Source organism: Podarcis cretensis (assembly GCF_951804945.1).
Source record: "Podarcis cretensis genome assembly, chromosome: 15".
NCBI classification, from domain to species: Eukaryota; Metazoa; Chordata; class Lepidosauria; order Squamata; family Lacertidae; genus Podarcis; species Podarcis cretensis.
Window position 1 is genome coordinate 22,091,565 of NC_137185.1, and position 21,859 is coordinate 22,113,423.

The 21,859-nt window shown below is 42.8% G+C and overlaps 1 protein-coding gene across 1 annotated transcript in view; it reads left to right on the forward strand.

Annotated features, from left to right (window-relative positions):
• Nucleotides 1-388: 388 nt before the first annotated feature.
• Nucleotides 389-21,859, forward strand: part of CLMP (CXADR like cell adhesion molecule) — a 60,839-nt gene continuing 39,368 nt past the window's right edge. The window contains exon 1 of the mRNA XM_079954828.1: nt 389-788. Within this exon, the coding sequence (XP_079810954.1) occupies nt 761-788 (28 nt within the window). The 5' untranslated portion in view covers nt 389-760. The remainder of the gene's footprint in view (nt 789-21,859) is intronic.

Sequence of the window (21,859 nt, forward strand, 5' to 3'; positions counted from 1 at the left end):
CAGGATGGCCAAGGGGCAGGGATGATGGGAGCTGCTGCTGCTGCTGTTGTTGTTATTAATATTTATTAAATTTATATCCTGCCCCTCGTTTCAAAGGTGCCCGGGCTGGCAAACAACTGACAAAGCAATAAAAACATATTTAAAACATGCTGTTGAAGTTCAGCAACACCTGGAATGCCACAGCCCCCCCCCCACCCGAGGGACAATTATTTTCCAAGTTTAATCCGCTTAACCATTTCGACACCAGCACAATCTACTTGCTTTGCCACAGAACGTGCAGTTGCTCTTTTACCAGGAGTAAGTAACAGCTCACCACATGACCAGCCTTCACTGTTAATCCTGGCTGACGGTAGGGAGGGGCTGTTCTGGGATTCAGCCATATGGTTAAAATTGTGCGCTGTGTATTTTCCCTCCTCTTTTCTCTCTTTCTTTCCAGACATGCGAAATTACTCTGTGCAGCCATAGATGTGTCTCTCAGCTGCACCGCCTCTTGTCTTTCCTCTTCCAGATGCTGACAGGCTCCGAACCAGCGGACAGAGAGAAACAGGCTCTCCTCATATCTGCATGGAAACTGGATGGGGGGAATGAATAGCAGAAGGGAAGAAGGAGCAAAGTTGGTTATTTTTCTGGCACATGGATGCAATTACATGGAGCACATTCCAGAGGCGTTACTTTGAATTCTGAGCAGGTCTGCCTGCCATTCCTGAGTGGAGAGAAGTAAAAAAAAAGGGGGAAGAAAAGTCTCTCTCACAGAGACGGAATGTCTGCACTTTCTATCCTGTTTCTAGGTAAGTTGGAGGTTTTTGTTTTAGTCTTCTCTAAAAGGAAAATCCTAACAAAAGAGGAGTTGCAACCATAACAGTAACTAGCAAGGGAGGGGCTCTTGGAAAAATAAGTTACTTTTTATGATTTAAAGCTGGGGGCTGGCATCGAAGTTTGTTGAGCATGGAGATCATCTGTTTTCAATTTCTTGGCATTTTTATTATTTTTATGGAGAACAAAAATAGGGGGGGCAGTTAAAATTCAATTCGCATATCGGAATGAATAGAGTTTAAAGCATGAGGCTGTCTTCTCCTAAAGGTGTGGGTTGTTGTTGTTTTACACAAAAAGCTGTTGAAGCTGTTTAATGTTAAATACTTCTCTTGGAGAAATCTTAAATGCTGCCTGCAGAGCTCACACACACATAAAAATGCTGAGGTTTTTAGGATACAAAGCCTTAGACAACTTTGCCATCCACACATTTGAACAACAAAGCATTGTTTCAAGATCACTGGCCAATCTGCTCACTTTTGTGTATGTCGTTCTGCTCAGAAATTTGTTTCTGATATTTTAAAGGAGCCCATTGTTTCCAACTGATACCATAGACAGCCCCAAATTAGAAACAGATGTGTTAAAAGTACATGGGAGGGAGGTGAAGAAGGGAGAAAGAAGGAGCGGGGATGCACGGGAGAAAAAAAGATAGACAAACTGAAGAGGGGAGCCAACAAAAGAGAAAAAATAAGAATGGGCTGAAGACAAACATAGGGGAAAGGAACAACAGAAAGACAGTGGAAGAAAAGGAAAGTAATTTAACATATTACAGAGAGGAGAATCAGGTTTGTCACAAAGTCAACAGGGAACAGCAGCTAATAATGGCTTGCTGATGAGTGTACCTGTAAGATTCAAATTTTCCCAAATGTGTTGCTTACACCTTCACGCTTTCCATTTTTAGCTGCATAACTAAATTATATCTGGCATTTCAGCTGACTTTAAGCTACCTTGGGAAACCATTTATTTAAGTAGAGGGAGCTTATCCACTTACCTGGGAGTAAGCCCCACCAAACTCAATGGGACTTTCCTCTGAGCAGACATGAACAGAATTACATGGTTATGCATGTTCTTAAATCTCTTCCGTTGAAATCATCGGGACTTCTAAGTGTTTAACTTGAAGTGGATTGTGTCCAGTGTGCGAAAGGACCAGAAAGGCAGGGAGAGAAATCCAGGGGGACCAGTGAAGCACGGAAAATTATTCAAAAGTCTATTTAAAATGCTTTTTTGTAATACATGTTATCACCGTCAGCTACTTATACTACAACAAAAGGTTGATAATTATTTGCCGTAGATGGCAAAAAAACAACAACAACCCCCAAAATCTGCTGGCTGTTGTGTCATCTTCATAGCAGGCAAACTAAGTTAGTACCGATACGTCCCATATAAAAGACATTCTCTGTAAAATGGAGGAGGTAAAAAGATGGAGGAAATGATTAAGAAAGGCAGGCTTGAGTAAAATGAGACGAAGGCTGGCCTCCCTTGTGACTGAGTCAGCGGCAGCCTCCTTCTCCACCTCTCCAGAGACATCACAGTGTGGAGAACAAGCTTTCCCCTCAATTCCACTTTCCACATTGGATTGACAAGCAGGCAGCTCTGTGAAAAATCCCATATCAGCGCATCGCAAAGGGCTGCTATGCCTTCATCCCTCCTCACCAGTCTGGAAGACCCAGAGTAGATTCAGAGACTCCTCCTCTTTTAGGAAAGCTGATGGACATAAGAAAATAGCAAGAGCTTGATGGATCAAGCCAAAGGCCCATCTAGTCCAGAATCCTGCCTTCAGAGTGGCTACCCAGAAGCCTGTGCAACAGTGACTACTCAAACACAAGAGCAACCTCCTTCCCATGGTTTTCTAGTAACTAGTATTCAGAAGCATTACCACCCAGAGAGGGTACTGAGGATGGAAACATGAGGAAGGATGGAGTACAAGGTTTTGCTAGCTGATGCTTCTAAGGGTGTGAATCGATGGACCCTGGATTATCAGCAAGAGCTGGGTGAGGCATAAACATGAATGACCTATTCAAATTCCTGTCTCCTACCAGCTGTCACATCCTGCAGTCTGTGTAAAGGTTTCCATCTCTTGAGCAACTCCAAGCTTTTGGGTCTCCCACAGGAAGTGGGATGTTGCAGTGATGTTGCAAAATATCCACAGAGGATGGGCAAGTGGGAGCATGTGCCCTCTCTCATTAGCCTTGGCGCCAAGTCCCAATACAGAGTTGGGAATGGGAGTATCTCACATTTCCCAACTTTCTGGGCACATCAGACTTCAACAGAAGACTGGCAACCAATATCTTGCACTTGTTTTAGCCCCAACACGGCACAAACTTTTTTTTGCCAAAATCTACAACAATTCAAAGGCAGCTTACCTGCAGGAAATGTGATATGCACTGATGGGAACAAATTAATGGGAACAAATTAAGTACAAATGGGTAAAAACTGCTTTATGACCCACCCAAAAGACTAATGGAGACACTCCATATTAGGTTGTTGGGTTCAGGCTCTGTTTGTAGGATACCTGAAGGCAATTTGGCCCGCTGCTGTGGGAAGGAGGATGCTGGAATAAATGGGTTTTTGGCATGATCCAACAAAGCTCGTAATATGAGGTTTCTTCTGCACGTAGTGTTTCTCCCCTAGTTTTCACATTTTGTGGCCATTTGAATGGAATCGCAATACCGGGGAGTTTCCCCCCTCCTCTGGGATAATATCAGGGATTTGTAACCATTCTATGCCCAATAATGGATAAACTGAGCAATGGCCAGCCCCCAAGATAGAAGGCCAGTTCACTAGCAGGAACACAAGCAGAGTATGAAGAGTTGAAGTTCTGTTCATATATGTATCTCAAAGGCAAGAGGGTGGAAATTACAACAGGATAGCGCAACGTATAAATTTGTGGGCAAATATTACCAGAAATGCAAATTTTCCATACATTCACTTTTAGCACAGCACACACCCATGCTCATATTTCTGTGCAACCATTTAACTATGCCCATGTTGTTCCTGCTGAAGAAATTTAAGCTTATATTTCATTTCCACTTTGTGCAAGGTTAAAGGCTATAGCCAAATTGTCCATTTCTTTGGTAGAAAAGAAGGCCTTTTAAGACGTACGTTTTCATGTGTAATGTTCAGTTGGGCAAAATAACAAAAATAAAGGAGTTCCAAGAGCTGTGCTGTGCTACTATTCTGAAAATGCTGCAGGAGACTTCACTATGCAAGTTCTGTCCCATACTAGTAAAAGTTAGAAGATGATAAGTCAACACACTCAACATGGTCCTGCGTGTACAAACTTTGCAGAAGATAGAAGTCCCAATATCCAGTAGTGTTGGCACAAAATGAAATTCCAATTATTTCAGTCCCTATTATTATTACTAACAACAATGGGTCATAGCCAAATGAAGAGTTTCACAGGGACAAGGACTTTTAGCTGCGCAATGGCATTTCCCTGCCCACTATTCTCCCTGTGTGCCACTGTGCCCTCAGTAAATCTGCTCCAGACATTAGGGTTCTGCAAACTGCTGCAGATTTATGAAGGCAGGGCAGATCACATACATAGAGGAGAGGGCAGGTTACCCATAGAGAGTACAGAACAGGCATAGGCAAACTCCGGCCCTCCAGATGTTTGGGACTACAGTGCCCATCATCCCTAGCTAACAGGACCAGTGGTCAGGGATGATGGGAATTGTAGTCAGAAACATCTGGAGGGCCAAAGTTTGCCTATGCCTGGTACAGAGGATGGAAGCATGAAGAATGATGGAGGACAAAAAATTGGTAGCTGATAATAGTTCTTGCAGTAGAGAAACTGTTTCGTTTGACACCACCCAGCATTTTCAAGCCACTTCCAAGCTGAAGTTCTCAAGGCACCTCCTTGTTTTCTTTAGATTCTGGTATGTTGAACAAGTCTTATGAATGCTCCAATGCGTACCTAGATCTGGGCATAGAGATACCCTGGAGCTGTAAGGTCTGAAACAGGGCGTCACTGATTATATTTGGCATGTCTGATAATCTGGCCCATTATACAAATCTGCATAACTTATTCCAGTCACAGGAGATGTCTTTTCTGGCTGTAGAACTTGGACTTACATAGCACAGTCCCACACAGAGACATACACACATTGCATTGTTAATTCCCCATGTTCCATCAATCTAGTAATGTATATAACAAGCTAAAATCAGCTATTCTTTGGGGCGTGGAATAAGGCTGTTTTATTCGCTGATGTTTCCTTGTGCATTCAGTTGTTTACACAGCTAATGGATTAGGGCTTGCTCTATAGCCAGCAGTATATGCTTGTAGCCATTTGAGGACAGGCATGTAGCTTTATTAGGTCTTGTAAAACAAAGCATGGTCAGATAAGATGGGGGGGGGGGGGTTGACAAGAGACTTGTGGAAAAGGAATCCTAAATCCTACAAGCAATAGTGAGAACCAGATTCCCTTGCCCTCAGTGCTGAAGCTGCTAAGCAATGCTCCTGCAGGGTATATCCTACACGTGGCATTTCAAATGAAGGTGTTAATTGGATTATCTGTGGTGGAAGATTTGCTGGCACTTGCTATATTCTATCATCATCAATGGCAGTTGGATTATTATATATTCCAGATGGAGGGTGTGTGTGTGTGTGTGAGAGAGAGAGAGAGCAACAGCTTCTCTCTCTAAAAAAAAGCACAGCACTCTAGGCTACAGAAAGATTTCATTTGTCCCTATTTAGGGCTTTTATTTATTTATTTGTTTGTTTGCAGTTATATCTCATCTTTTTCCCCAAGAAGCTCAAGGTGGTATATATAGGCCTCCCTCTCCACATTTAATCACCACAACAAGCATGCAATGTAAATTATGGTAGACTGAGAGGTAGTGACAGTCACGGAGTGAGCTTCGTGGCCAAGTGGAGATTCGAATCCTGGCTGCCCATATCCTGGTTCAAAACTCTAACCGCTACACAACACTGATTCTTCAACACCACACCGGTTCATGTGTGTGCTAAGTTTGAAAGAGGCCCACTTACAGACCGCATTCATATAGCAGTTTAGAGGTGCTAATCCAAAAAGTCACTGTTAGAAGCCATTGTTAATGGGACACTCAAAAAGATAGGACATTGTGCTTCACACTTAAGGTGATACAGCCCATGAAAGGATCTCGAAAGGTCTAATTTGGAGGCTGTTTTAACAAGCGACTCTTTTTCGGTTTTTGCTTCCCCTCTGTAAATCGGGTCAAAGCGCTACATCGACTAGAAAGTATATTTGATTTCTAAAAAGGTCCTCTTGCACTTTTTTTATAGTGCATAAACACCATCCATCCATTATTCATCTTAAACTAAGAAGTGTTCTTGGTGCCGTTTGTGGAAGTGTCCCTATCTTTCACCTTCCCCTCAGGGCTTTGTAAACTGGCAATCTCTTCTCACATCTTGTGTTAAGTCCCAGGTACTATTATTATATATGCATAGTGTATGCTTGTCTATGACATCCCTGATTCCAATTGGGTCTCTAGATCAAGCACAAATTTAAAAAAAGGGTAAAAAAAGAAAGCTCAATTCCTTCCCCAGGCTGTTTCCTAGGACAAGCATCAGGAGAGCAGGGCGGCACTCCTCCATTCTGTACATATTTATGAGACATGCACTGGATGCTTTGTACAGTTGAGTCTGCCGAGTATATTTTTTTTTAAAAAGAGCCTTGATAAAAATTTTAAGGGCTATGGAAATGTTTAATATAGAACTGAACTCTCCTTCAGAGCAAAGAAGCAGAGGAACACCAGGAAGTACTGAATAGAGCTTTGAGAAACCAAGCAGAAATGTATAGCCAAGAACATTTTCCTCTCCAACCCATTCAAGCTGCAATTTATTTATTTTATCTATTTTTTTTTTAAAAAATGATTAATTAATTAAAATTACAGGGCTTTCAACCTTGAAGGCAAATCACTTTGTGACTTCATTGTTTAAATTTAGGTTCTGTTTTGTGGGGGATTGTTAGACTTCAAGCAAAAGCCTCAGAGCACAGGGGCTGTCACTTCCGATTACTTCCAGTGCCACTTCCAATTATTTCCAATCACCATTCTTGAGACAGGAGGGAAATTGAGCCAGATTCTTCATCATCATGCTTCCCGCCCAACCCACCTCCTGAACAAAAGGACAATTTAGCAAAGTGCTGCCAAGATGGACCCAAGGGGGGTTATCCGGAGTAGATTCCGTTGTGGGGTCTACCTGAAATAACCCAGAGCAAAACCCCGCCAAGGCAGACTGAACCAAACAGGAACTGTGATCAAAGAGCTGTAGACTTTGGAGTATTTTGTATGAAATAAGCCATGGGTAGGCAAACTAACGCCCGGGGCCTGGATCTGGCCCAATCACCTTCTAAATCCAGCCCGCGGACGGTCCGGGAATCAGCGTGTTTTTACATGAGTAGAATGTGCAGTTTTATTTAAAATGCATCTCTGGGTTATTTGTGGGGCCTGCCTGGTGTTTTTACATGAGTAGCATGTGTGTTTTTATTTAAAATGCATCTCTGGGTTATTTGTGGGGCATAGGAATTATTTCGTTTTTTCCCTTCAAAATATAGTCCAGCCCCCCACAAGGTCTAAGAGAGAGTGGACCAGCCCCATGCTGAAAAAGTTTGCTGACCCCTGAAATAAGCTCTCAACTGAAATCTGAACAATATTCCGATGCTGGCAAATTTGAACTCCCCTTTCAACAAAATGATCAGTTTTTGTGTGTGTCACAGGATATTACCATGTACGTACTCCGTTAGAAAAGGGTGATGTATAGTTAATAAGCTATGGCTATCTTGAAAATTAAGATTGGCTGCTTATTTGTGTGTTTTAACAGCTCACACTGCATGAGCAATGAACACATGTGATACTATAGAAGCAATTTGCTTCATTTTCACTCCCCCCACCCCAATGATACTAGGACCATTTCAATGAGTGACAATATCATTTGGTTTCTATGAGGGGTTTTTATATCTTCTTACTACAATGTGGGAATCAGCTCTCAGTGTCTCAGGATGAGTAATCCACCAGTGGACTACTGGCCTGGGGAAATTACAATGGAGCTGGGATTATCCAAACAATGCTAGACTGGGTGGGCCTTATGCTGGTACAGTCGTACTTCTAGATACGAACAGGATCCGTTCCAGAGCCCTGTTCACATCTAGAAGCAAATGTAACTAGCGATGGCACGTCTGCGCATGCACATGACATCATTTTGAGCATATGCGCATGCGCAAGCGGCGAAACCCGGAAGTAACGCGCTCCGTTACTTCCGGGTTGCCGCAGAGTGCAACTCGAACACGCTCAACTCAAAGCGTATTCAACCTGAGGTATGACTGTATTCTTCAGGAAGCGTGTATGCTGAGAGTATATAATCACTTAAAACTGAAGGCATATCAAATATGTGTTAAGAATCCTGTGTAGGATCCTCTGTAAATTAAACAAGACTGGTGAACAACATCAACCAACCAACCAACCAACCAACCAATCAAGGCTGAAGTAAGCGAGGGCTTCCTTCAACAGATGTGCTCAGATGTCCTTCATAAGACTTGGGCACAGCTAGCGTTGGAACAGTTTTCACAATACCAGAAAGTAGAACTACTTCAAAAGCTGCTTAAAAAGGTAAAGGTACCCCTGCCCGTACGGGCCAGTCTTGACAGACTCTGGGGTTGTGCGCCCATCTCACTTAAGAGGCCAGGGGCCAGCGCTGTCCGGAGACACTTCCGGGTCACGTGGCCAGCGTGACATCGCTGCTCTGGCGAGCCAGAGCTGCACACGGAAACGCCGTTTACCTTCCCGCTGGTAAGCGGTCCCTATTTATCTACTTGCACCCGGAGGTGCTTTCGAACTGCTAGGTTGGCAGGCGCTGGGACCGAGCAGCGGGAGCGCACCCCGCCGCAGGGATTTGAACCGCCGACCTTTCGATCGGCAAGCCCTAGGCGCTGAGGCTTTAACCCACAGCGCCACCTGCGTCCCTTCCCGCTGGTAAGCGGTCCCTATTTATCTACTTGCACCCGGAGGTGCTTTTGAACTGCTAGGTTGGCAGGCGCTGGGACCGAGCAGCAGGAGCGCACCCCGCCGCAGGGATTCGAACCGCCGACCTTTCAATCGGCAAGTCCTAGGCGCTGAGGCTTTAACCCACAGCGCCACCTGCGTCCGTCAAAAGCTGCTTAGGGGAGATTAAAATCAGTTAAGAGGAGATCATAGCCACGGCTTGCAAATTTCATTAATTTTAATCTCTTCAACCATAAAAGGAACAATAACTGTGACTTGGCTCCTGACGCTCTTAGGTGCTGCATCATGTTGTGTCTGAAGCAAGCTGAAACCTGTCAGAGAGCTGGAGATGAGAATTAGTGTACAGGGAATTCAAAGATACAAACTGAAGGAACAACACTAGAACTCTTGCCTATTTCTCAGCTCTCTCCTTATACCCAAACTTTTCTTGTTTCTAAAAAGCATCAAATCAATCAAAATAGGTGGGAGGATTGTACCCCTTGTTTCAGTTTTAGGCCTGATTCTGCATCCTATGAACCTTACTCATATGGTATAAATAGTATATGAGACATGTTGATAGGTTTTTCTTAGTTCAGGGTGTGAAAATGCCCTTTGTGGTGTGTGCCAAATAAACCAGAAAAGGCTGCTCACTGGATAGTGGCTGACAGGTTAAGTAAAGTTCAGTCTTGATTTCTGTGGAGTAAAGTTTCCAGAGGAACTCACTCCTTGCCTTTTGAGTGGCTGATGCATAAATCCATATGTCACAAATTCAACAAAGGAATCCATTGAAAACAGCTGTTTTGCCTATCTTGACTCATAAACTATAATTTGTGAACATCCAAAGAAGCTGAGTGTTGGAAAATTTCAGGACAGTTGAAGGAAATGACTTCTTCACACAGCTCATAGTTAAACTATGCAGCTCACTCCCACAGGAGGCAGTGATGGCCAACAACTTGGATGGCTTTAAAAGTTGCTGTTGGCATCCATCTGTCTTGAGAGACAATGGAGTGTGCCTTCAGGGTTGCAGTCAAACCGCTGCAGTGCTGAAGTGCTCTCCCCACTGCACAAGCCTGGGCAGTGTGTACGAAGGTCCTGGGCTGCCCATATGGCAAGACACACACACCCCAGGCTCGCTGATGTGGTTCAAGGAAAGTGGAACAATACGTTTAGCACCAGCTTGGCTGCAGGAATTGCCAGGAGGAGGTATACTAGGCACCATCCAACTGTCTTAGGGACTCCACTCCAGAATTGTGTAGGATTTACTCTTTAGCCTTTCTTCTCCCAAAGAGAAGAAGTGAAGTTTTCCTTCTCCGCGATGGGCTACTTTCTTAGGTTCACGAGCCCCACCTGTCCTTCACTTCCCTCTATACCACATGCAGAAACCTCCTTCTTGACCATTGGACCCACTATTGGTCTCATCCACTCAATCTGCCAGAGCCTGTCTTCACATGCAGGGGAAGTCCCTAACTCACTGAGGGTTTGAGACCCAGCAGCAACCTTCACTTGGTTTAGCCAGCCAGTCAAAGCCATTCCTGGGGTGTACTGACAGCTTCTAGGAGCCATAGGTGAGAGCTGAGTGCAGGGTGGAGACTAAAGGTGGACAAACTACCCCATACTGGTCAGAGTCTTATGTTTTGCAGGTGGCTTACCATTATCAAACAAACCAAGCCATTATCCACCCACCCCCAATGAGCTATCACCAAGCTGGCTTCACGAAGAAGCTAACTGGTGTTATTTCTAGCTATTACTAAATTCTTGAAATTATGAGTTTGCTCAGATTCTAACCTTTTACTGAATCTAGAGGTTTGGGGGGGCCTTGCCTCCCTGAACCTTACTTATTTGAATGGAATTCATCAGGTTTGTTAATATAAGACTTTGGGTGGCAAAATGGATTATATTGAAACATTATACAGTGGTATCTCGGGTTAAGAACTTAATTTGTTCTGGAGGTCCATTCTTAACTTGAAACTGTTCTTAACCTGGGGTACCACTTTAGCTAATGGGGTTTCCTGCTGCCGCCGCGTGATTTCTGTTCTCATCCTGAAGTAAAGTTCTTAACCCGAGCTACTATTTTGGGGTTACTGGAGTCTGTAACCTGAAGTGTCTGTAACCTGAGGTACCACTGTATAAGATATTAGATTGCTGAATTAAAACTTTTTTTAAAAGCTTATACTATTTATCATATAGCTACAGCATTATTTGTGGAAGATGGATCATGGAACTGCTGAGCACTAGAAGCACAGAATGTTCAAATCAGGTCCCAAGTGCACTTTCAAAAGTGAAAGAAGGAACATATTTCAGCCTATAATAGGTCACCTACAAATGCTATTAATGCAATAGGAAAAGAGCTTTTTTAAAAAGTATACCTTTTGTTCAGTGTCCTTCTGCGGCTCTTTAATTACATGTTAATATGTTGAAAATTCAAACATCAGTTTTAAAATCACATTTTAAAATGCCCCCAAAACTCCATCTAAGGTCATCTAATTTCAATGTATTATAGACTAAGCTCTTATTTTTGTTAAACACATATATAGTTGCGGGGGGGGGGGGGAGAGAAAATAAGCTTCAGCCTCCCCAATGCTTTCATTGCTGTTGCTTCTAATTTATTATTATTATTTAAATTAGGTGTGGTACTGATATCTTGGCAAAAGTGCTCCAGGCGTCAGCACAAAATGGCTGCCAGGGACAGAACAAAAGAGGTGACAGTACTCAGAACAGTACTGGCGAATACTATCACAAGAAAAAGTACTGAGCCTCTGAAAGCCAGTTTCCCCATCAGTGACCTGAACTTCAATGAAACATAGGATAGCAGCAGCATGCCCAGGGCATTAGTAAGAACAAAGAGTCTTGTGACATCTAAGACTAACAGATTTATTTTGACATAAGCTTTTGTGGAGTATAGCCCACTTCATCAGATGCATCTGATAAAAATCGACTCTGGTGCATGAAAGCTAACGCCACGATAAATTTGCTAGTCTTTAAGGTGCTGCAAGATTCTTTATTACAGATGCTTTTTAACTAGATTTGCAGCAATCACAGAGAGTTCAAAGGAGGTTCCAAGCATAAAAAGAGAAGCCTATTACATGAGGTGGTACAGAAAATACTAGTCGTGGAAACACAATGACAGAGTATGAGAAAGTTTGAGGATTCCAAGGTCATTTGCTTTGAAGCTAATGATCCTGTAATACACAGTAATACACTAATTACTTTAACTCATTCTCCAATTTAGCAATGCCCTGGGCATGCTGCTGCAATTCTAGGCTAGTGAATGCACATCCATTAGTAAATGAACCTACTGAAAGAAACAGGGTACATCAATTTCTTGGTTTCATGGTTCCCCCCACCATGCTATTGTAGCTTCCTTTTTTAACCATATGTGGAGAATAGACTAAAAAAAACCCTGTCATTCTAGATATAGGTGTAGCAGTGCCAGAAAGAAAACATCATTGGACACTATGTGCACTGGTAGTCCACAACACAGAGACAAAAAACAGGTTAGCTGCATTTTTAAATGATTATTTGATAGGCTTGTTAAGTCATCTTGAAACTGAAGTATTTTCTCAATGTCACATTGTCTGATAAAATCAGCTGAAAACATGCACAATAAAAATGGCACACCTCGATAAGCAGGGACAATAAAGCCAAATCTATTTCAGCAAGCCATCCAGCTGAAACTAAAATAGGCTACTGCACCCACAATCAAAAGCCGTCTGAAAGAAATAATGTTGTTAGGATCTGCCTGAAAGACAAAGGGAATTGCACATTTCCCAAGAATGAGAGTTCTACTGGGACCATCACTGAAAAGGTCTTGTCTCTCACACCTGCCAACCTAACTTAACCCTTCCTGGATGGTACCTGGCCATCCTTAAAGCATTTCCTTGCCCAGAATGACATTATGTTGGATCTCACATTTACTGCAGTGCATTCAAGGTGGGGTACCTGTTAAGTTGTGGGTTGACATAGCAGACGACACAGCGATTTCTCCAAGTAGCTCTTTATTTTGTAAGCTGGAATAGAACTGACTGCAAACAGCTCAGCCGGCCTGCTTTTATAGGCAGCCGGCTGTCAACATTGTATCAACAACAGCCCAGCGTTTCCCACCTAAAATAACTGACGTGGACCTGAGTGAAAACTATCTACAGACCTGAGTGAAAACTATATACAGTATCCCCCTGCTGGCCCAGGGTGAAACTTCACTACATAACAGTACCCACACAGTTTGCTGGAGGTTGCCACTAATGCAGAATATGGCACATAGGCTGCTTGTGAGGCAAACTACAGCCAGTTTATAACACCCCTTGTCTGTGTAATCTGCACTGGTGTTTAAGATTTAGGGAATGGGGAGGCTGCCTTACCCTCTCTTCACGCAGTAGGTCATTGTGTTGTTCAGGAGAATCTCTCCTTGCAATTCTAAAATATTAGAAGCCTGATCCAAAACAATTCAGAGCAGGACTTTCAGCGTGGTTTTTCCTACTTTGTGAAACAGCATTCCAGTGTGAGCACCTAACAACGGACAACATTCTTAGCTTCATTAACTACAAACCCCAAAGTGCCAACGATTTTGTAGGGTTTTGTGATGCAAACTCTTCATTTTGTTGCCCCCCCCCCCACCAAGCTGAGTAATTCATACTAACCAGGATTCATAGGTACCACCCAGAAATCCAACCCTGTCTGATTCACACCAAACTGGTGCCAAAGTTTTGTAGTAGTTTTCTAGGGTTTGTAGCACAAATCCCACATTTTTAGTGCCCCCCAAACTGAGCAACTGATTTTTAAACACTGTGTAATGCCACCCAGAACCTAAACACCTAAGTAAATCCCAATGAGTTTATTGCAATATAGATCAATATAAGTATACTAGCACAGCATAATCCATAGCAAGTCTACTCGGTAGTAAATTGCTGCAGGGTTGCAATCTTTAAACATGTTTACCCGTAAGTAAATCCAATGTGAATTCAACCGGATCTAGTCTATACCTTTAGGTTTGCTGTTTTAATCTGGTCTAGAAGTAGTGACTAAATAAATGGAGTATAATTAATTGTGCAGTATTCGTAAGAAAACACAAAACACAAAAAATACCATTGGCAAGGGGTTCTCAATTCTAACTGAATAAGAACAGTCTATCCCAACTGTGTTGAATTTTTAAGATTAACCAGTTCAGGCTCCACTCCTGTACATACGGTACTTATCAGGAAGCATTCCCCCTGGAATTCAGCTGACTTACTTCTAAGTAATGTATTTTCACACAATTATCCAAGCTGACCTGAGATATTTTGCTGGAGGAGTGGGCAATGACCCCACACCCCACACCCACAACCCAAATCAAGGTGCATGATAACCAAGGTGCTGGCCAGTTTCTTCTAGCACCTGAGGCAGAAAATCCAAAAAGCGCCTCTCCTGCTCCTTGTCCGTAAAATAACCCATAATAATAAATAAAAATACTTTGCAACTTGCTGCCCCTTTCATATAACCCAAAGTCAGCAAGCTGAGGCAGCCATCCAATTTGAATTGGACAATGTTGGATTTCTGGGTGATACCTAGGCTATGACCCCCCCCCCCCAGGTAGATTATCAGTTACACAGTTTGCGGGGTGGAGTGCTACAAAATGTGGTTTCACACTACAAAACCCTCCAAAATGACTACAAAGCTTTGGCACCGGTTTGGAGGTGATCCAAAATTCCAGGGTTCATAGTTCATGAAGCTGACATTCTTTAAGTCTCTGCCTTGGGTGTTTACTTGTATTGTTTTACCCAACCTTTAACTGTTGTTTTTGTTGTATGGTTGTAAATTGCCTTGGAATTTATATGAAAGGGATGGGGTGTGGGTGGTGTATAAGCGATCATAAAGAATTGCAAATCATCAACAATTATTAAACTCATCAGTAAAGACAGCCATCAAACCGCCATCTTTCCAGCACCAAAGTGAGAAGGGAACAGCATTTCCATGGACTGTTCATTTCTAAGCCTTTTCTTATGTCCTAACCTGACCCGCACAAAACAGCAGAAAATGAGGCACCAGGTTCCTATTTAATCATGCACTTCCCTGTCAAGAACTGGAACTGTATGCAGACCAATAGCACAATAGTCAGCGGGGAGTGGCACCAGAACTTCTGAAATTAACGTAATTTATTCTTCATTCCTGTGAACTTGGAATAATTTGTGCATTTGACTTGGCACAGCAATGGTGTCCCTAGTAATTTTGCAAATATATACTTTCCAGGCCTAACCTACTTGTGATTTATTTGCTCCTCCGTTCCCCACAGCAGCCCCCTCCCACTCACATTTGCAAGAATATTAATGCTTTTTTTCCAACTGAAATAAGCTAACTGAAGCTGCATTAATGGTCTCCTTTCCCTCTCTGGATAATCCTCCCATGGAAAAATTCTGATAGGCGACAAATGTAAGAGAAAGAGGATTGATAACATTCATGCATCAGGAAGGATTTATTTAAGTGGCCCGTTAAATAAATTACTTGAGATGCCAATATTGTCTGTCTTCTCTAATGGTGAGGCAAACAAGAGACTCAACTCTTCCCAAAGCTATTCAAGTTGTCTATTAAAGGCACTGGGACGTGGGTGGCGCTGTGGGTAAAAACCTCAGCGCCTAGGGCTTGCCGATCAAAAGGTCGGCGATTCGAATCCCCGCGGCGGGGTGTGCTCCCGTTGCTCGGTCCCAGCGCCTGCCAACCTAGCAGTTCGAAAGCACCCTCGGGTGCAAGTAGATAAATAGGGACCGCTTACTGGCGGGAAGGAAAACGGCGTTTCCGTGTGCTGCGCTGGCTCGCCAGATGCAGCTTTGTCACGCTGGCCACATGACCCGGAAGTGTCTCCGGACAGCGCTGGCCCTCAGCCTCTTAAGTGAGATGAGCGCACAACCCTAGAGTCTGTCAAGACTGGCCCGAACGGGCAGGGGTACCTTTACCTTTACCTTTTTATTAAAGGCACAGGAGCCTTCCTCAACAGGAAATATTGCAGTGGTGATCTCCTCCCATACTGCAGATCCAAGGAAAAGTTTGGGGTTTGCACCCCCTAGTTGAAGGTTCTTTGATATAGTGGCATCATTGTCCACTGTGATGGGATGATGAGCTGCTTGTGCGTAAAAGCTTAGTCCCTCAGAGTTTGCTCAGCTTAGCAAGACTCTGTCTTTAGCGGAGCCCTTAAGCGTGGCTCCCTCAATCGCTGGCAGAATCCGACAGTGGGCGTTTACGGAATCTACTCCAGCATAAAAGCTCCTTGACGGAAACGCGTCGTCTGGATTCTCGGCGCGACAGTTTCCGGCGAGGAGTGGGTGTACCTATGGGAGGACCTGAGACTTCTCCGCTGTTATCGCTGGAAGACTCCCTGAGCCATTCCTTCATTTCTCTCTCTCTCCCCCTGCTGGTGCCTTCCTCCGCTGCTGAGTCTCTCCTGACTTCTGAGAGACCCTCCACCTCCTGCCTTTCTGATGGCAGTTCCCTGACATCCACAATGAACACATTCCAGTTTGTTCAGTTTAGGGGGGAAAGGGTTGTCTTGCTACAAAATCACATAAAACCTGTTTGACCAGAGAAAAGATCAGGGGGAAAGAATTGGGGGGGGGGGGAGAGATACACCCAGAATGCCAAGCAGCCTAAATTCTCTTTTGTATAATTGTAATCTCCAACTGAACCAATTACTTGTTCACTAACTTTTAGGAACTATATTAAAAAATTCCTTCCAGTAGCACCTTAGAGACCAACTAAGTTTGTTACTGGTATGAGCTTTCATGTGCATGCACACTTCTTCAGATTTAGGAATTATAGTGAGTGAATATCCTGCAGTGCTATTATTATTTTATTGCAGCTTATTATTATTCTGCCCTTCTTCCAAGTTGGTAGGATGGAAGACAAAACTCTCTCTTCCCCATTTCAAACTTGCAATAATTTTGTGATATAAGGTGAGGCTGAGACAGAATGAGCCCAAGTTTATCAAAGAGCTTCATGGCTGAATGAGGATTTAAACCTAGATAAGAAAAGCCTGCTAGAATATGGATCAGGCCAGTGACCCATCTAGTCTAGCATCCTGTTCTCACAGTAGCCAACCAGGTGACCTAATGTGAAACCCTTGAGCAGGACTGAAGCACAAAAGCACCCCCCACTTCTGTAGTTTCCGGCAACTGGTATTCAAAGCATTACTGCCTTTGACCTTGGGACAGAGCATAGCCATCTTAGCTAGTCACCATCAGTAACCCTATCCTCCATTAATTTGTCTAACATATTTTACAACCATCAGGGTTGGTGGTCATCACTGTCTCATGTGGGAATGAGGTCCATAATGAGCTTAACTATGTGCTGCGTGAAGTACTTTGTCTGTCCTGAATCTTCCAACATTCATCTTCATTGAATGTCCACAGGCTGTAGCATTATGAGGGAGGAAAAAACCTCTATCTGCTTTGATCATGCCATGAATAATTTTATAATGCTCTCCCCAAGGAGGTTCAGCAGGCACCTTCATTATACACCAGGAGTCAGCAACCTTTTTCAGCTGTGGGCCGGTCCACCGTCCCTCAGACCATGGGGTGGTGGGCCAGACTATACTTGGGGGGGGGGAAATGAACAAATTCCTATGCCCCACAAATAACCCAGAGATGCATTTTAAATAAAAGCACACATTCTACTCATGTAAAAACACGCTGATTCCTGGACCATCCGTGTGCTAGCTTGAGAAGGCGATTGGGCTGCATCCGGCCCCCAGGCCTTAGTTTGCCTACCCCTGTTATACACCTGTAGGCACCAGGTAAAATATTCATCTTCAACCAGGCCTTTGACAGATTGACACCTGATGCCCTTCAGCAAAGTTGCTCCGCCCCTGCTCCTATTTCAATACTTTTAACTACTAAGCAACTCAAGGGGTCAGATGTAGCAAGCCATAAGCCCCCACTCAGTCCGACCTAGCCTTCAACTTCAGTACGCACCCAGTAGAAATCCACACATGGTTACCATAGTGCCATAATTCTGTGCCAAATGAGAAAGCTGCGCTCCCCTCAGATGCAAAATCTGGCTTTATCATTGCCATTTGATGGGGTGGGAACAAGAGAGGAGTGATATTGGGGAGGAGGACAAATGCCAGCCTATTTGGGAACAGAGATCTCTTCCAGAAATGTAAGGGGTGCATTCCCCTGCCCTTTTTTCAGTATATTCTCTTGTAGTGTTCCATCCTAGAAAATATCCCTGCTTAAAGGCAGAATATTCCCTTCAAATGTCTATTTCCAGATTCCAGCTGCATCACGTAACTAAGAAGGATCTGCCCACATCTGGAAAAGCCTGGCATGCAATTATCTCTAGAGGATTAATATCAAGCTATAGGAATTTGCAGTATGGCTATGCAAGTGTGGTGGGGTGGTGAGTGGTGTGTGTGTGTGTAAAGAGATAGATCCTTTTGCTTCCCAATTGTGGCATATAAGAAATAATCGTGAACAAGAACTAGTTCTTCTTCCAGAAAATCATGCCTCTTTCTACATAACATCACAATACCATCTTTTGATGACATGTAGGGAGCCCTAAGGAGGTTCTTGAACTGAAGGAGAATGTTCTACCTAATTTGCCTTCTACAATACCACTTATAAGGGTTTATTGGAGTATTATGCTCTTATTTCCCAGTAGATAAATTAGGGCAAGAGTAATATAACTGCAATGTAACAAGTTTACACTTCCTAGCACTAACCAGGGCTACCAATTTACATCTTCCTCTAAATTATCTCCCCAAATTAGCACATTTTATGCATGTGGGCTTTGAAGTAAAAATAAATTTAACGTTTAGTGCAGCTCAGCCTTCTCATCGAGTGTGCCACTTAGTGAACATTTCAGACCTGATACAATTACTTTTCTTAAGTGCCTTAAACTCTGCTTATGATGTTAAACACAACAAATGTTCCTAATGGGGTTATTCCCCTGCAATTTGAAACTGTAAAAAGTTTCTCTCTACACCCACACTTAAATCTCTTTGCTCCCCCAAAACTTGAAATGATGCTCCTACAATCACTTCTTCATTTCCACCATTTGTAAAAATTTTATGTAGCAAATATTATGTAGCAAAGAATCTTCTGTTCATATGTGCTGAAATCCATATCCAAACTGAGAACTAACAGAAGGCTTTCAGTCAATACTTGGAAATACTTCCAAAGTGGCCGAGTTCAGCTGAACCATAAAAACAATAAATTTACATTAGTTGCATGCTCTGCATGCTGAAAGGAGAGCCCTCCCTGTTGCTTTAAATCACTCTCGGTTTTATTTTTCTGTGTCATCACTGCCAGTGCCTATAAGCCTCAACTAAAAGAGGCCATCCTACCCTAGCAAGTTGGGGGGGGGGTTGAAAGTGAGGAATCCCCTTCAGCAAGGATGTGGCGAGCAGACTCATCTGTTTATATGAGGGACAAAGTGATGGATGGAGGGGGGAAATCCTGGGATAAGATGCAAAAAAAAAAAATCAGGTCCACCAACTCAGGATGCTGTGGTCATTGCCACATACCACTGTCATCGCTACATAAACTGCATAACATGACAAACATCCTCCACTGAACACACAACAGCTCTGGAATGCCTTGTGTTATTGAAATATGAGAATCTTAGATACCAGTACTGCCTTGATTTCATCTGCGACACAGGTACTGTTATAGGACGAGACCAGCAAACAAATCTAGATCCTAATGTACAGTTTTATAAACAATTTGGATGAAAGTATTGAGGCAATGCTCATCATCAAATTTGCATATGACACCAAACTGGGAGGGGTAGCCAATGCCGCTGAAAACAGAATTGAGATTCAAGATCAGCGTAACAGATTCAAGTACTGGGCCAAATCTAACAAAATGAATTTCAGTAGGGACAAATGTTAGTTTTGGCCCAGTACCAGAATAGCCTAGAATAGCATTAGCTTATTTTTGCTGCTGCACCATACTGTGGATTTATGTGAAGTTTGTGGTTTATTAAGACCCCTAGACCCTTTTTACATGTACTACTGGTAATGAAGATGATAAAGGGCCTAAAACAGGCATCCCCAACCTTCGGCCCTCCAGATGTTTTGGACTACAATTCCCATCATCCCTGACTACTGGTCCTGTTACCTAGGGATCATGGGAGTTGTAGGCCAAAACATCTGGAGGACCGCAGGTGGGGGATGCCTGGCCTGAAAACTAAGCCTTATAAGGAACGATTGAGGGAAATGGGTATGTTTAGCCTGACAAAGAGGAGACTGAGAAGAGATATGATAGCCATCTTCAAATATCTAATGGGCTGTCACATGCAGGATGGAGCAAGCTTGTTTTCTCCAGCTCCGGAGGCTAGGAACCAACCAATGGATTCAAGTTACAAGAAATGATATTCAGACTAAACATCAGGAATAACTTTCTGACAGTAAAAGCTGTTCAACAGTGGAACAGGTCTCCACCAGAGGTGGCAGACTCTCCTTCATTGGAGGTTTCTAAAGCAGAGGCTGGTCATCTGTCATGGATGATCTAGTTAAGATTCCTGCACTGCGGGGGCTTGAACTAGATGAGCCCTGGTGTCATTCCAACTCCACAATTCTATGATTCTATTATTATTTTCCTGCTTCAAAAGCTTACTCAGTGAGCATTCATTTCTAACCACTCCTGTGTTATAACTCCTGTAAACAGGAAGGAAATTGTTACCATGTATTATAAGCATTTGCTTTTGATGATCTTCGTGCTTAGTGTGCACTGAGACAATCCATACCTAATAATGTAAGAACTGGTGTCAATTCTAAATGCAACATGATGTGTTTGTAGAACAATCTGCAAAGGAGCAACAGTATATTAAGTGTGCAATACAATGTTCCATGAAATGTAGTTTTGCCATTAACAGTAAGAAAACTTCTTTTGAAAAAAGTAAGAGCTCAATGGAATGTATTCAGCGACCTTTTACTCAGTGTAGAGAGCGCCATTGGAATTCATCATGGTCATTTATTTTAATGGGTCTGTTATGAATGAAACATAGCTGAACACAACCCAAGGAAAATAATACGATGTTTTTAAAATCTCATTGCAAAGAAACAAACATTTTCTTGCAAAACAAAATATCTCTAGCACCCTCAGCCAAATATCTTCATTTGCTTTTCTGGAACCTTGAGTAAGAGAGATTTGTTCATCCTTCCTTCCAGAAAGCATTTCTAAATCCTCAAGAACAGAATCCAGATGTTGCAATCTGGAATAGAAATGTTGTTTTGAGTGAAATGGCCTGAACTGCAACACAAATCTCTCTCTCTCTCTCTCTCTCTCTCTCTGTGTGTGTGTGTGTGTGTGTCACCAATTTTGGGACCTTACAGATTGAAAGAGCCCCACTAGGAACAAAACACGTATCATGCAAAGCAAGTTTTTTCAGTAATAATCTCTTCTATCTGAAGCTCCTCTGTTACACTCTTGAGCCATTAAAACAGTGTGGAAAACAATGAATCTTATGCAATACTAATTTGCATTTAATATAAGTTGCTCTTAGGAGAACTGTTTCCTGATCTAGGTATGACATTAGGATATTAATTTGTAGCTACAAGGGTCAAATGGGATCTGAACAGAACGCTGAAGGTTGTTGCCTCACTTCCACCTTCCCATCCACACAGTGCAAGCAGATATCATGTGCAGCAAAGAAATATAAAAATGGCAAGTAAAACATGGAGATTAATAGTAGGCATTGTGAACTAGTCCTTATTCCAGAAAATCATGACTCTTTCCACATAACATCACAATCCCACTGTGTTCCTTATGGTGAAATGTTATCCAAGTCACTTTGGCTAGAATTAAACTTATTCCATTGACGCCCTACTGAAAAAGATGTAATAACAAGGCCAAAGGCCAGATCTAAAATTTACTGAAGGAATGTTGGATAAAACCCTCTTATTATAAATAGCTGCAAATCACTTTGTTTTTAGCTTGTTAAAAAATTAACTAATTAATGGATTAAATAGCAGGTACCTTCAGATAACATTTTAGGATAAAGGTTAGTTGATGGTCATTGTTTGTAATATGTATGCATGTGTGTATTGATCAGTTTTTCCCAAACTTGGGTCTCCAGCTGTTTTTGGACTACAATTCTCACCATCCCTCACCACTGGTCCTGCTAGCTA